This window comes from Urocampus carinirostris, chromosome 20, assembly GCF_059441175.1.
Source record: "Urocampus carinirostris isolate Australia breed hairy pipefish chromosome 20, RoL_Ucar_1.0, whole genome shotgun sequence".
In the NCBI taxonomy this organism is placed as follows: Eukaryota; Metazoa; Chordata; class Actinopteri; order Syngnathiformes; family Syngnathidae; genus Urocampus; species Urocampus carinirostris.
The window spans coordinates 11,614,139-11,627,834 of NC_142368.1; the positions used below are offsets into that span (position 1 = coordinate 11,614,139).

Sequence of the window (13,696 nt, forward strand, 5' to 3'; positions counted from 1 at the left end):
ATAGTAAGCTTTGATTTTTACTCCAAAACTGATTGATTAAGAAATATTATTCTATTATGTTGTTTAATTACAATTGACACTGCCGTTATTGATTAATAAACGCATCTTACGCTTTAAAATGAAACACATACCGGATGTATATTGTTTATATTACATTAAACTTTACAGTACAAACTGACGGCAGTATGTAATATAAAGGCAGGATGTACAAAATGCAGAGGGAGAAGATGTAGAATGAATAAATGGAATGTCACTAAAAGATGGTTGGACTTGAATAATACGCCACAACGAAGTATAATTATTTTTAAAGGTGAACGGGACTTTTTAAAACTGAATTTGACGACTGGAACAATGACATATATCCGTAAAGATAGAGGGCGGTAGTGAGTCAAAGTGACGTACGCCAAGTTGCCAACCTCCGTTTATTTTGAAAAAGAAGAAGAAGTCAACCGACGGCACCTGAAGTTTTCAAGCTACGCGTTAATTTCGTAAATGTTTTCGTTTATAAACGTTTCTCTAACCTTGAATAAGTCAACGAGTTAACGCGTGGGGGGACCGGGGGATGTCATTAACTAAATGACATTTAGTGTTTTAAACCCAAAATGGATGACGACTACATGCTAGCCCTCCAGCTTCAGGAGCAGTTCGATAGTGAGTTTAACGACGTGGAACTCATCAGCGGGCCTCTCGTCCCTTGGAAACCGGAGAAGCTGCTGTCTGTCGTGGACTCTACGTGGGAGACGTTGGACCCCACGCCCGACGTACGTGCAATGTTTTTGGAGTTCAACGACAGGTTCTTCTGGGGTAAACTGAGCGGCGTAGAGGTCAAGTGGAGCCCCAGGATGACTCTGTGAGTAGCCATTTGAACCATCCATCCATTATCTGCACTGCTTATCCTCAGTAGGGTCGCGGGGGTGCTGGAGCCCATCCCAGCTATCTTCCGGTGTTATGCAGAGAAATGCATCCCTGCCGAGTGTAACGACCCTTTTTCATGCACGACACAAGGTTTCACAGTCACTCGGTTTATTGCCTGCATTCAGTAAGCAAAACAATACAAAAGTCAGGGGCATCTTTTCACGACTGCAATTATCTTCAGCGCATACAAATTCACTGAAGCTATGGCAAGCGCTGAAGCCCATAAAGTCTCATCTCTCATCTCATTAGCTGTACCGCTTATCCTCATTAGGGTCGCGGGGGCCTGGAGTCCATCCCAGCCATCTCCGGGCAGTGGGCAGGGGACACCCTCAACTGGTTGCCAGCCAATCGCAGGGCACACAGGGACAGATAACTCATTCGCTCATTCTCACCTAGGGACAATTTGGACCGGCCAATTCACCTGAAATGCATGTTTTTGGAACGTGGGAGGAAACCGGAGTGCCCGGAGTAAACCCACGCATACAAACTCCGCACAGGAAGTCTGGAGCTGGATTTGAACCCACGCAGGAGGTTCCCATGACATGAACTGTGCCGCACAAGCGCTAACCACTGAGCCCCTGTGCTCCCCATAAGCCCATAAAGTGCCAAACGAAAAAGACAGTCGCAGACGCCCATGACTTAACAACTGAATGAGGTACCGGAATATTAACAGTAATACAACAAAAACACAGATTTTGTGAGAATTTAAAAAAACATTCAAAACAATCAAATTTCAACTCTGTTACAGGAGATTTGCATCCCCTAGCTACTATAACCACTTTTACCTACTTTTGACAACTGTTATGCACTCTACCATAAAGCTTATTATGCTGAAATAAGCTTCATGGTAGAGTGCATAACAGTTTTAATATGAGCAATTTGAGTAGAAAGAGGCAAAATTAACATGTTACCTGCTCAAAAGTGATTTGTATACGGTGTGCATTACCGTTCGATTACATTCACAACAATTACAAAGACTGAATGCTTTAAGTTGTATTACATTCCCAACAAATGCAAGACAAAGTGGTTTTTGTTATATCTTCGCCATTACATTCCTCAAAAGTGATATAAAAGTGAGATAAAACGAGGTAAAAGTGGTTATAGTAGCCAGAGGATGCAAATCTCGACAGGGATGCATTTCTCGGCACAACACCGGCAGTGGGCAGGGGACACCCTGAACTGGTTGCCAGCCAGTCGCTGGGCACACAGGGACAGACAATTCGCTCGCTCATTCACACCTAGGGACAATTTAGATCTGCCAAAACCTAACATGCATGTTTTTGGAATGTGGGAGGAAACTGGAGTGCCCGGAGGAAACCCACACAAGCACAGGGAGAACATGCAAACTCCACACAGGAGGTTCGATCTCATGACCTCAGAACTGTGCCGTACACCCGCTAACTACTGCGCCGCCTTGCCCAATTGAACTAGTGTGTATTAATCAAGTCCATTCCTGTTTGTTTGTATAGCCCTTCATCACCAATAGTCTCAGCTACCATTACGGAATCCCCTGATCTGAAACCTACATGAGGACAAGGAACAACTTTAAAGAGATATTACATGTTGACAATATCTGTGTATTATTTTTTATTGCAACATCTGTTGCAACCTGGTCATCCTGGAACTGGGATAACCTCATGTGCGGTCCCTCCTCAATTATTCCTAATTTTCCCCAATGTTAAGGTTTTCGAGTTTTCCCTTGCCCTCATGTAGGTTTTAGATCAAGGGTTGGTGTAATAATAGTCTGTAGTTTGCAATAGTCTGTGCAGCTCTTTGAGACTCCTTGTGATGGAGGGCTATACAAATAAACACGACTTGACTTATGTGCTCTTTATGCACGTTGTCATGTCTACATGTGATTTCAGTTTCAACTGAAGCAAGTGTTTTCTAATCTTATTTTCATAGCTGGGTTGAAACCAACCCTAACTAAACAAAAGTATATAATGAAAATGTGAATGCATTTAATTGCTGTTAAAGTGTCGATAAAACCTCATATTGTTAGAATATGATATAATGAAATTGTGAATGTGTCTAATTGCTGTTAAAAATGTCAACAAAAAATGTCTAAGCCTCATATTGTTAGAAAATGATATAATGAAATTGTGAAAGTGTTTAATTGCTGTTAAGTGTCGATAAAAAATGTTCAAACCTCACATTGTTTATTTGATGTTAAAAGTGTCAATTTAAATTGTTCAAACTCAACAATTTAAATTTGAGCATTTCATCATTTGTTTTAACTCGATTTTGTTAAAATACACATTCGTGACAAGGCCAAGAAGCTTCGACACAATAAACAAATGTATGTGGTTTTTCTATGCATTTAAAACCCAAAATGGGTTGGTGGCTACCCTTTCCTTATAGGAAACCCTAAAGTGATCCGTGAATATTAAATAACATATTCATAACACAGTAACACCGTAGTAAAAATTGATAAATTGTTCGCTTAGAAATGCATATGAAACTGTCAGAACTTTGTGTTAATCCGTATGTAACAAAACGTATCACTCTGCTTCAAATGATATGTAGAGTGTTTTTTTAATAACATTTATTTTTCTTTAATTTTTTGTCTATTGTTATTTTCGATTCCTAATCTAAGCTACTTTGTGTTTATTAATCATGTTTTTCTCAAATAACATTTCCCTGGAGAACTATTACTAAAAGGTGAGAACCACTGTTTGAAAAAAAATGTCACTTTTGTACAGTATTTGTTTGCCTGGGTGTGATAAATGTAAAATGTTTTTTACTAAAATGTATTCCAGTCATTATACTAGTGCTCTCCAATGTCCTATCAGCAATGACAAAGTACAGATTCGCACATTCACTAGATACTTGAACTGGATACCAGAGAATCCATCCATCCATCCATTGTCTTCCGCTTATCCGAGGTCGGGTCGCGGGGGCAGCAGCGTTAAAAGGGAAGCCCAGACGTCCCTATCCCCAGCCACTTCCTCCAGCTCATCCGACGGGACCCCGAGGCGTTCCCAAGCCAGCCGAGAGACATAGTCTCTCCAACGTGTCCTGGGCCGCCCCCGGGGCCTCCTGCCGGTGGGACATGCCCGGAACACCTCCCGAGGGAGGCGTCCAGGAGGCATCCTTATTAGATGCCCGAGCCACCTCAACTGGCTCCTCTCAACGCGGAGGAGCAGTGGCTCTACTCCGAGTCCCTCCCGGATGACTGAGTTTCTCACCCTATCTCTAAGGGAGAACCCAGCCACCCTGCGGAGGAAACTCATTTCGGCCGCTTGTATCCGGGATCGAGTTCTTTCGGTCATGACCCAAAGTTCATGACCATAGGTGAGGGTAGGAACGTAGATGGACTGGTAGATCGAGAGCTTTGCCTTTCGGCTCAGCTCCCTCTTCACCACGACAGACCGGTACAGGGTCCGAATGACGGCAGACGCTGCACCGACCCGTCTGTCGATCTCCCGTTCCATCCTACCCTCACTCGTGAACAAGACCCCAAGATACTTGAACTCCTCCACTTGGGGCAAGACCTCCTCCCCGGCACGGAGGGAGCATACCACCCTTTTCCGACTGAGAACCATGGCCTCGGACTTGGAGGTGCTGATCCCCATCCCGGCCGCTTCACACTCGGTTGCGAATCGCTCCAGCGAGAGCTGAAGATCACGGGCTGAGGAAGCCAACAGCACCACGTCATCTGCAAAAAGCAGTGACGCAATGCTGAGGCCCCCAAACCGGACTCCATCCCCGCCAAGGCTGCGCCTAGAAATTCTGTCCATAAAAGTTATGAACAGAATCGGTGACAAAGGGCAGCCCTGGCGGAGCCCAACCCTCACCGGGAACGAATCCGACTTATTGCCGGCAATGCGGACCAGACTCTGGCACCGGGCATACAGGGACCGCACCGCCCGGATAAGACTGTGCGGTACCCCATACTCCCGAAGCACCCCCCACAGGGCCTCCCGAGGAACACGGTCGAATGCCTTCTCCAAGTCCACAAAACACATGTAGACCGGACAGGCAAATTCCCATGCACCCTCAAAGACCCTGAAGAGTGTATAGAGCTGGTCCAGTGTTCCACGGCCAGGACGAAAACCACACTGTTCCTCCTGAATCCGAGATTCGACTTCCTGGCGGACCCTCCTCTCCAGTACCCCTGAATAGACCTTACCAGGGAGGCTGAGAAGTGTGATTCCCCAGAGAATATACCAGAGAATATCAGTGGTCAATACGTAATTTCAAAACCATCAACGTTGATAATTAAATGTTTTCTGTTGTGCTAGGTGCGCCGGCGTTTGTTCTTATGAGGGTCGAGGCGGACTTTGTTCGATCAGACTCAGCGAGCCTCTGCTAAAACTGAGACCTCGTAAAGACCTGGTGGAGGTGAGGCATCCTGACATAACATATTAAATGTCCCTTTCCCTCGTGTCGGAGCTGATGGACAAACTTTTTTGAAATACGTTACTGCGTTTACTATTTTACGCTAAGATGGTTTCAATTATAAAATGTTCTCATTTTTCACATTTCATTAATGAGATACCTGGACAAGAGAAAAAATAGTTACTGTATTTGTCATTATTGTGAGAATAGTGTTCTATAATGATATGTGCATTTATCAAAATATTTAATGTTGATATGATAAGTGAGTGTACGGTATTTTCCGGACTATAAGGGGCACCCAAATTGGCCAGAAATTTGAATGTTCACTTTTTACGCATTGTAAGTGACAAACATTTTGAATATATGCGACCATGGCTTTATTTATACAGTGGAACCTCGGTTCTCGACCATAATCCCTTCCAGAGCCGTGTTCGAAAACCGATTTGTCCGATCACCGAAATCATTTTTCCCATCAAAAATAATGTAAATCGTTTTAATCCGTTCCAACACCCTGAATGTTTACCTTGAATGTTTAATGTAAACATAAAGCTAACCCAGGCTAATCGTACGTCCGCGTTATGGTAATCTTCCGTACGAAAGATTACGCTAACATGAACGTGTAAAAATAAAAAAAAGGATAAAGAAAATAATTATGAATAGGATTTCTTACCTTTATGGTGGTCAGCAGAAGGCGCAGGTGGACGGTGGGGTATTCCCTAGCAAGATCAGACACTCCACCTCCTTCATCTTTTGCTATTATTTATTTCTTAAATCCAATAGTTGTACACACTACTCTTCTTTTTTCACCTGTAGTAACTTTGCTGCTTGCACCGACTTTCTTCGGAGGCATAATTAGGGGCTAAAACACTTGGTACACCTATATTAAAAGAGAAAGCAAAACTAAGCACGTCCGCACACGATAACAGTCGGTCACGAAAAGAGCGATCTACACCCGTACGCCGCTCAGCATGGCACCCTAGCGTACGCACTCACGCATTACCGGCGTTCAAACTCCGATTTTTTGACCGAACAGCGAAGCAAGAATTTCTCTAAATTTTTGGTCGGAACTCCGATTTGTTCGAACTGAGAGGCGTTCGAAAACCGAGGTTCCACTGTACTTGAATTGTGATCACTTATATATTCCGACTGATTAGAGGTAAGATCAAGCCTAAAAAAATTCAGCTTGACGCAACCCGGGCCTGCAGGTATTAGAATCCGAACCAGCCCGAGTCCAAGCATTTCATTTGATATGCGGTACTGAGTCCAAAACAAACCCGAATTTTTGTATTTAGTTTGTGAGGACTCGGGTGGAGGGAGGTAGAGTAATTTCGGCCCACTCTGCCCCCTTTGCTGCATGCCTGCTTCTCGAGGTCCGACAGTGCCGGCGAGCGTGCATTCTCCACGAAGAATATGAACAATGACGGGTGGATAATACTTTTTTTTTTTTAAGTCGGCGGGAAAGAAGCCTGACCCGAACGTAAGGGTTGACATTTTAGGCCCGACCTGAATTTGTATAATATGTTTTTGCAACTGTATATTTTTGTAATGTATTTATTTTAGAGACTTATTCTGATATGTTTTCCACGGGCGAATCAAAAAGAAGGGGCGAATACAACGGGGGCTGACGGGAAGTGGAGTAAAGGTGAGGCGTGTTTGTGGACGCAGCGGACAATAGTGGATATATATTTTTCCCACCCATACCTTTGGAAATATACTTTTTTTTTTCCTTGGATTATTTTCAACAGGACCTGGACTCTGCAGGTCTGCGTCATATCTTAAGTACCGGTATCATTTTACGTTCAATTTGCCGGCTGTTGTTTTTGGACTATGTACTTCATATTCAGTTACAATTGCGGGACTCAGTCGGGTTTGGGTTAATTTTGTGTTACATGTTCTAATGTGGCCGCATGCGGCTTATATGCAGGTGCGGCTTGTGTAAGTACAAAGGCGGTTATCCTCTTAAAATGTGGTGGGTGCGGCTTATAATCAGGTGCACTCTATAGTCCGGAATTTACGGTATTATGCATTAGTAGTGTTGGTGTTGCCTTTTGGAGGGGGTCAGATACTGTGTTTTTGTGTTTTACCACTTGCTTTGGTGTATGTTATTTAAAACCTTTGTATGGTTATAAAAGCTGTCCTGTTTTTTTTTTTTCGGACAGACCTTGTTGCACGAGATGATCCACGCACTTCTTTTCGTGACACAAAACGATCGAGACCGCGACGGTCACGGGCCCGAATTCTGCAAGCACATGAAGCGCATCAACAAGGACAGTGGCGCCAATATCACTGTGAGTCTTTCTGCCCCCACACTAACACACTAACTATATAATTTTGTTTTTGAATTTATTCTCATATATGTATTTTTATTTCCTGATTCTCGTCCTCCCAGGTTTACCACGACTTCAACGAGGAAGTAGATGTGTACCGCACGCATTGGTGGCGCTGTGACGGACCGTGCCAGAAACGCAAGCCCTACTTTGGCTTTGTCAAGCGGGCCATGAACCGGGCCCCTTCGGCGTTGGACCCCTGGTGGGGGGACCACCAGAGGACCTGCGGTGGCACCTACATCAAGGTGAAAGAGCCCGAGGACTACGGCAAGAAAAAAAGCGGGAAGATGTCTGCTGTTAAAAAGCCAGAAGGTAAAGTGACTCGATTTTAGGTTCCTTTTTTATTCATGAATAAGAAAACAATACTTAAAATCAGAGAAATCATCTGATCTTGTGGATGATTTTGCACATTTTATTACAATTTTAATTTGACCAAAAAAATTGTCAAACCCAGTAATCCCTTGTTTTTTGCAAGGAGTAAATTCCAAAAATATGTTCAACAAATAAAATTACTATTCTCTATAAAACTTTTATTTACAAATACATTCTGTACTGATGAATTATGATTTTAAAAATGGTCTTGCTGCTATATTGCACTATTGATTCCAAAAAAGGGGGGACGTGATTTCAGGACACTATCCTTTTGGATACTTCAGATTATATATTTTTGGCCATCATGTGGACGTTATTCGAAAACAGAAATGTGGCTTGAATATGTTCAAGTAAAAATAGGACATTCCATACAATAAAAAGTATTATACTTTATTAATGTGTTTTACAAATAACATGTATTGTCAAATTATGATCATCAATGTGAATTGACTGTTTCTTGTTGCGGAGATTAGCATCGCCCACAGTGACACGATTATTTCGATTGAAAGGGAGAAAATTGAAAATGTCTGCGGTGCGGGTGTGTTTTTTTTCCGAAAGAGGAACACATTGATTGAAAGGCAGTTGTCACTCTTTTATCTTCCTCTCAAAAATATCCAAGAATGTCCTTGTCCTAGGACTACAGTTTGGGGTTGGCATTGGTGGGGCCCAAAACATACGCTTTACTTGAAGTAGGGGAAGGGCACAGCAAATATATTTGTCCTATGCATAAGCGCTTCAGCAGCGAAGGTGATTTAACCCAGTGTTTTTCAACCTTTTTTGAGCCAGGGCATGTTTTTTTACATTGGAATAATTTTGCGGCACGCCACTAACCAAAAATGTTATAAAATGACACTTAACAGTGTGTTTAATTATAATATAATTTATAATACCCCCAGTTTTTACAGCACAAACACTTGACAATGACATAATATTTGCAGAAAATGATTCATAAATGTTTCATGAAATTTAAAATTTTAAAAAGTGACATTGGATAATTTCTCACGGCACACCTGACGATCTCTCACGGCACGCTCGTGTGTTGCAGCACAGTGGTTGAAAATTAATGATTTAACCCTTTCTGTGCTGCCAGGCAAACAGGGTGATGATGTATTGATCTTTTTTTCTGATATAATATTGGTTGGGAAAAAAGATTTACTTATCTCCGTCCATGCCAAATTTCATCGCTTGCCGACAGGTGACCATCAATTACGTTGGAGATGGTGTAATAATAGTCTGTGGTCTGTGCAGCCCTTCGAGACTCCTTGTGATTAAGGGCTATACAAATAAACATGACTTGACTTGAACACCCCCTCAAAGAATCCCTTTCTTTAGCCACTTGCTGAAGGTCACAAAACACGAAATTGCAAGAGAATTGTAATTCAATTGTAATCCAAACTCTGCAAGCTGTCTTACATAGGTGTGCATATCAAACTGCAATGTTAGTGACGCACAGGTAGAGAAAATGCGGAGTGACTGTTTATCCAATCAGAATACAGAACACAAGCACGATGAGAATATCAAACATAACGAAACTGTGAAAATTAAACCGTGATGTAGCAAAGGATTAGTGTATTGTCAGAAACATAGCACAGAGGTGATGCTGATTCCCAACAAACGGTGCCTACAAAGCAGAAGGCGGTTTTCTAATTGGTCTGAGTGTACTGGCCCTTGTAGAGTGAGGCTGTAATTCCGAAAAGTTTGTATTCATCAGTGGAACCTAGAAATTCAGAAAAAAATCCGAGATGCATCAAGGACACGAATGTCTAACCATTTATGTATTTAGATTAAAACTGCTTGTAGGTTTGAGTTTTTTTCTTTAATGAGAAAAACTAAAAACAAATAAATTGCACCTCATCTTTTGCACTATAAGGTGCACCCCCCAAAACAGTTTTTTAAAAAAAAATATTCATTTCCATATATAATGTGCTACGAACTATTAGGCGCACAGAATTAAAACTACAGGAAAGGCTAGGGTGGCGTAAAACATAAAGTATTGTATTTGTGCATTGATTGATCAGTCTGAATGTGCCACTGATCACAATTGCCTTGGATGCAATAGGAATCGAACCCAGATCCTGACAGGGGGAGCACCAAATCCAACCCACTGGGTCACTAGGGATACAGATGACACGTGAAAAGGCATTAGGATCTATCTCATGATCACACTATTCTTTAGTAATGGTAACACATTATTGATGTGATTATGGGCTGGGCCACGAAAATATTGTCAGACATTAAACCAATCTGGTACATAACAGAGATTCTGAACTGAATTAGGAGAAATTCGTTGTGGGAAGTAATTTGGTCGTCATGAAATTAATGAAGGGAAAGGTATCGTGGGAAGTACATTGGTTCTCCTGCATGTATGGCTGCGTGTATTCAAAACGTTTGAAAAAGTGAAACAAGAATGTCCACAGATTGTTTTTTTTAATCACTTTCTGCTTTCCAATTCTATAAAATATTTGGCACTGTAACTAAAACCAGTGTAATAATGAAACGGGACTTAATGCCTTTTCATGTGTCGTCTGAATCCCTAGTGGATAAAACCCGGTGCTCTCCCTGTCGTGATCCAGGCTCACTTCCCGCTGCATACGATTGTACGATTGTGAACAACAACCCATGTCCCTAGCTACCTGGTGGTTTAGTATTTGGTGCTCTTACCATTGCTATCCAGTTTGATCCCTGTTCCCATCATTGTAATGCAATTGTGGTCTGCGATAGGCTGATCGATCATTGCACAAATATGGTTTCTCCGCGTACAAGGCGCACCGAACTACAAGGCGCACGTTCAAATTTCTGGCCAATTTGGGGTTTTTGGGTGCGCTTTGTAATCCTAAAATATGGTTTATATCACTAGAAAAATTATCTTCTAGCGTACAATTTTTTTTTCTAACTGGACAAATGTTTTTTTGGGGATATTTGAAATGTCAGCGGCAGTTAACGTGTTAATAGTATTTTACTACTTTTAATTTCAGGAAATCGTGACATTCGGGACGTGATAGCGTTCAGCGGCAAAGGCTTCGTCCTGGGCGGGACTTCCTCTCTGGCAACAGCATCAAGTGGATCCTCCTTTTCCTCAATCGGTAAACATGCCACGCCTCCACCGCCACCTCGAGTCATTCCCAAAGTTAAACCACAGGCAACTCAAGGCCACAAGGTGCCTGCCAAGAAGTCAGTGGCTAACACAAGCGCGTTTGTAAACATTAACGGATCGCCTGTTAGGACACAAAATCCGCATCGCCCGAGTGATCATTTCGATAGTCGTGGCAAAGGCAAGGGTGAGGAACCTTCGGAGAAACTGAAGCAGACGTCCGTTGATGTTTTGTTTATCAATTCAACAAATCATTCGCTCATCACCGACTCGCAAAATAAAACAAAATCCCCGTCGTCTTTCACTTCCTATATTGAGAAGTCCCCCCCAAATTCTTCACCGTCTACGTTCCCAAGGAACACCAGTACGCCTCCATTTAGGAAGAGACCTCTGGATGACTCGGGCAGCATCTATCAGCTTTTCAACAAGAAGTTGAAGGTGGAAACCAAAGAAGAAGTTGCTTCAGCTTCGGGGAGCAGCCACACCGCTGCTGTCGCCTCCACGTCGTCTTCTTCGGTGGTGCTGGTCACATGTCCAGTGTGTCGGATTACCATGCCGGATTCGAGCATCAACGAGCATCTGGACTCCTGCCTCTCCTGAATCAAAAAGAGCCGGTAACTGGAAAAAAAACGTCAATTATTTTTTGTGTAATGTTTGCACTGCGTCATACTGAGAGCTGTTCCTAATATTTTCGGTACATGCCTGAAAAAAATGACATTCATTTTAGAAAATCAAAATCCAAATAGTTTAAACCCAAAGTCAATTGTGAGTAGTAAGGAGGAAAACATATTTAGGATTGTTATCTACAGTTTCATTCATTTAATGGAGAAGAGTATTTACAGGGTGTCCCAAAAATGTATACACACTTTGAAAAGTGGCTTACATTTGTGTTAAAAAAGGGTTCTGAAAGCATTCTGGGAAAAAAGTTCATCTGGTATTTAATGTCCAAGTGTGAATACATTTTTAGAACACCATATATAAAATACTTGGGTTAACTCAGAACTCAATTCATTTGTTAGTCTTATTTGTCAGAACTCTTTTCTTATTAACGTCTTTTAAACATTTCTTTCTTAATGTTAATGTTTTATACCACTATCTACTGCCCACGTTTTTAAGATGGAAAAATCATACTTTGAAGTATCCAGTTTGCTTGCTTATCGGAATAAGAGAAACAGCCAACAGTATTATACCGTGCAGAAAACATTTGCTCAGGGAACGCTCAGGGAACACCTGAAGTGGTTTGCATGAACAATTAAAACCGTTTTAAATATTACAGTTTGCCTTAAGAATTCATGACTCAGAAGTCCTTTTGGGCTGTTCTTTGCCACAATTTCACACTCAAGAGTTTTATTTTTGTTGATGTGAAGAATTTAAAAATGTTGGTGCAATCAAGCTGCTGAAGACTGTTCTCTGCTGAGGGGCAAATGTTGCTTGCTATTTATTTTAAGAAAACCTGAAATTGAAAGTTTTACGGTTGTTACCTATAGTTTTATATATTTGTACGTGTGTGCTTTTACAAACAATGTTAATAAAGTTGTTTTTCAGTTCACTGTAGTTTTGTTATTTGTGCACTTGGTTCCTTTATATACCGTAAATTCCGGACTATAAGCCGCTACTTTTTTCCCAAACTTTCAACGCTGCGGCTTATTCAGTGATGCGGACAATTTAGGTAATTTTTCTAACGGCCGCCAGCGGCGCTCGAGTAATAAAGGTAAGATTTAGACTGCAACTTCTTAGCTTATGCACAATTTAAATTAGCGAAGAAGAAAGGCACATGACGCAACTTTCAAGCTAAACGCAATCGAGCAGTCCGACATAGAAGGAAACAGAGCTACCGCACGTAAACTTTACTTTGCGAGCATGATGCTAGCGTGATTTGAATAAGGGAGCGTGGGACGACGGCTATATGCCAAAGTCTCTTTCCCATACTGAAGGAAGACGACTTTGATGACGTCAGATACAAAGAGGAAGATGAGGACAGTCTACCGTGATGGGGGGGGGGGGATTTTTAAGGGTTATTGTTCTATCTTCGTTATTCATTAGCCATTATCCGTTATCGGTCAGTTCATAATACGCTACAAAGCCAAGGCGCCGAGACACTTACTCTCAGCCAAAAGGCCGAGCTAAGGTCCTAGCCAGTACGGTATGTTTTTTTAACAGAGCTGTTTACTGCGTTGCGAGCATGTTGCTAGTAGCGTTTTCCTACCCTTCACAGGCACGGTTTTGGATGAAAGTTATAATATTATTACTAAAGCTTTGAAAACTCTCTCGGTGTACTGTCTTTCTTTGTAAACATGTATAATATGTATTTGCAACTGTATATTTTTGTAATGTATTTATTTTAGAAACTTATTCTGATATGTTTTGTACGAGCAAATGAGAAAGAAGGGGCGGGGCAAACGCGGGCTGACGGGAAGTGGAGTAAAGGTGAGACGTGTTTGTGGACGCGGATGACAATAGTGGATATATATTTTTCCCACCTTTACCTTTGGAAATATACACTTATTTCCTTGGATTACTTTCAACGGGCACCCGGACTCTGCAAGTCTGCAACAAATCTTAAGTACCAGTATCATTTTCCGTTCATTTTGCCGGCTATGTTTTTTGGACTGTATCGGGTCTGGTTTAATTTCGTGTTTGTATTGCGTTT

At 41.9% G+C, this 13,696-nt stretch overlaps 1 protein-coding gene and 1 long non-coding RNA gene across 2 annotated transcripts in view; one reads left to right on the forward strand and one right to left on the reverse strand.

The window, feature by feature from the left end:
- The window catches only part of LOC148346230 (uncharacterized), a 145,123-nt gene that overhangs the window by 16,214 nt on the left and 115,213 nt on the right, over positions 1-13,696 (reverse strand). The window lies entirely within an intron of this gene.
- sprtn (SprT-like N-terminal domain) lies at positions 445-12,595 on the forward strand. The gene is made up of 5 exons (XM_088324916.1): positions 445-850; positions 5,160-5,259; positions 7,416-7,544; positions 7,646-7,895; positions 10,931-12,595. Exons 1-5 carry the CDS (start codon positions 603-605, stop codon positions 11,644-11,646), a joined length of 1,443 nt encoding a protein of 480 aa, XP_088181042.1. The 5' UTR covers positions 445-602; the 3' UTR covers positions 11,647-12,595.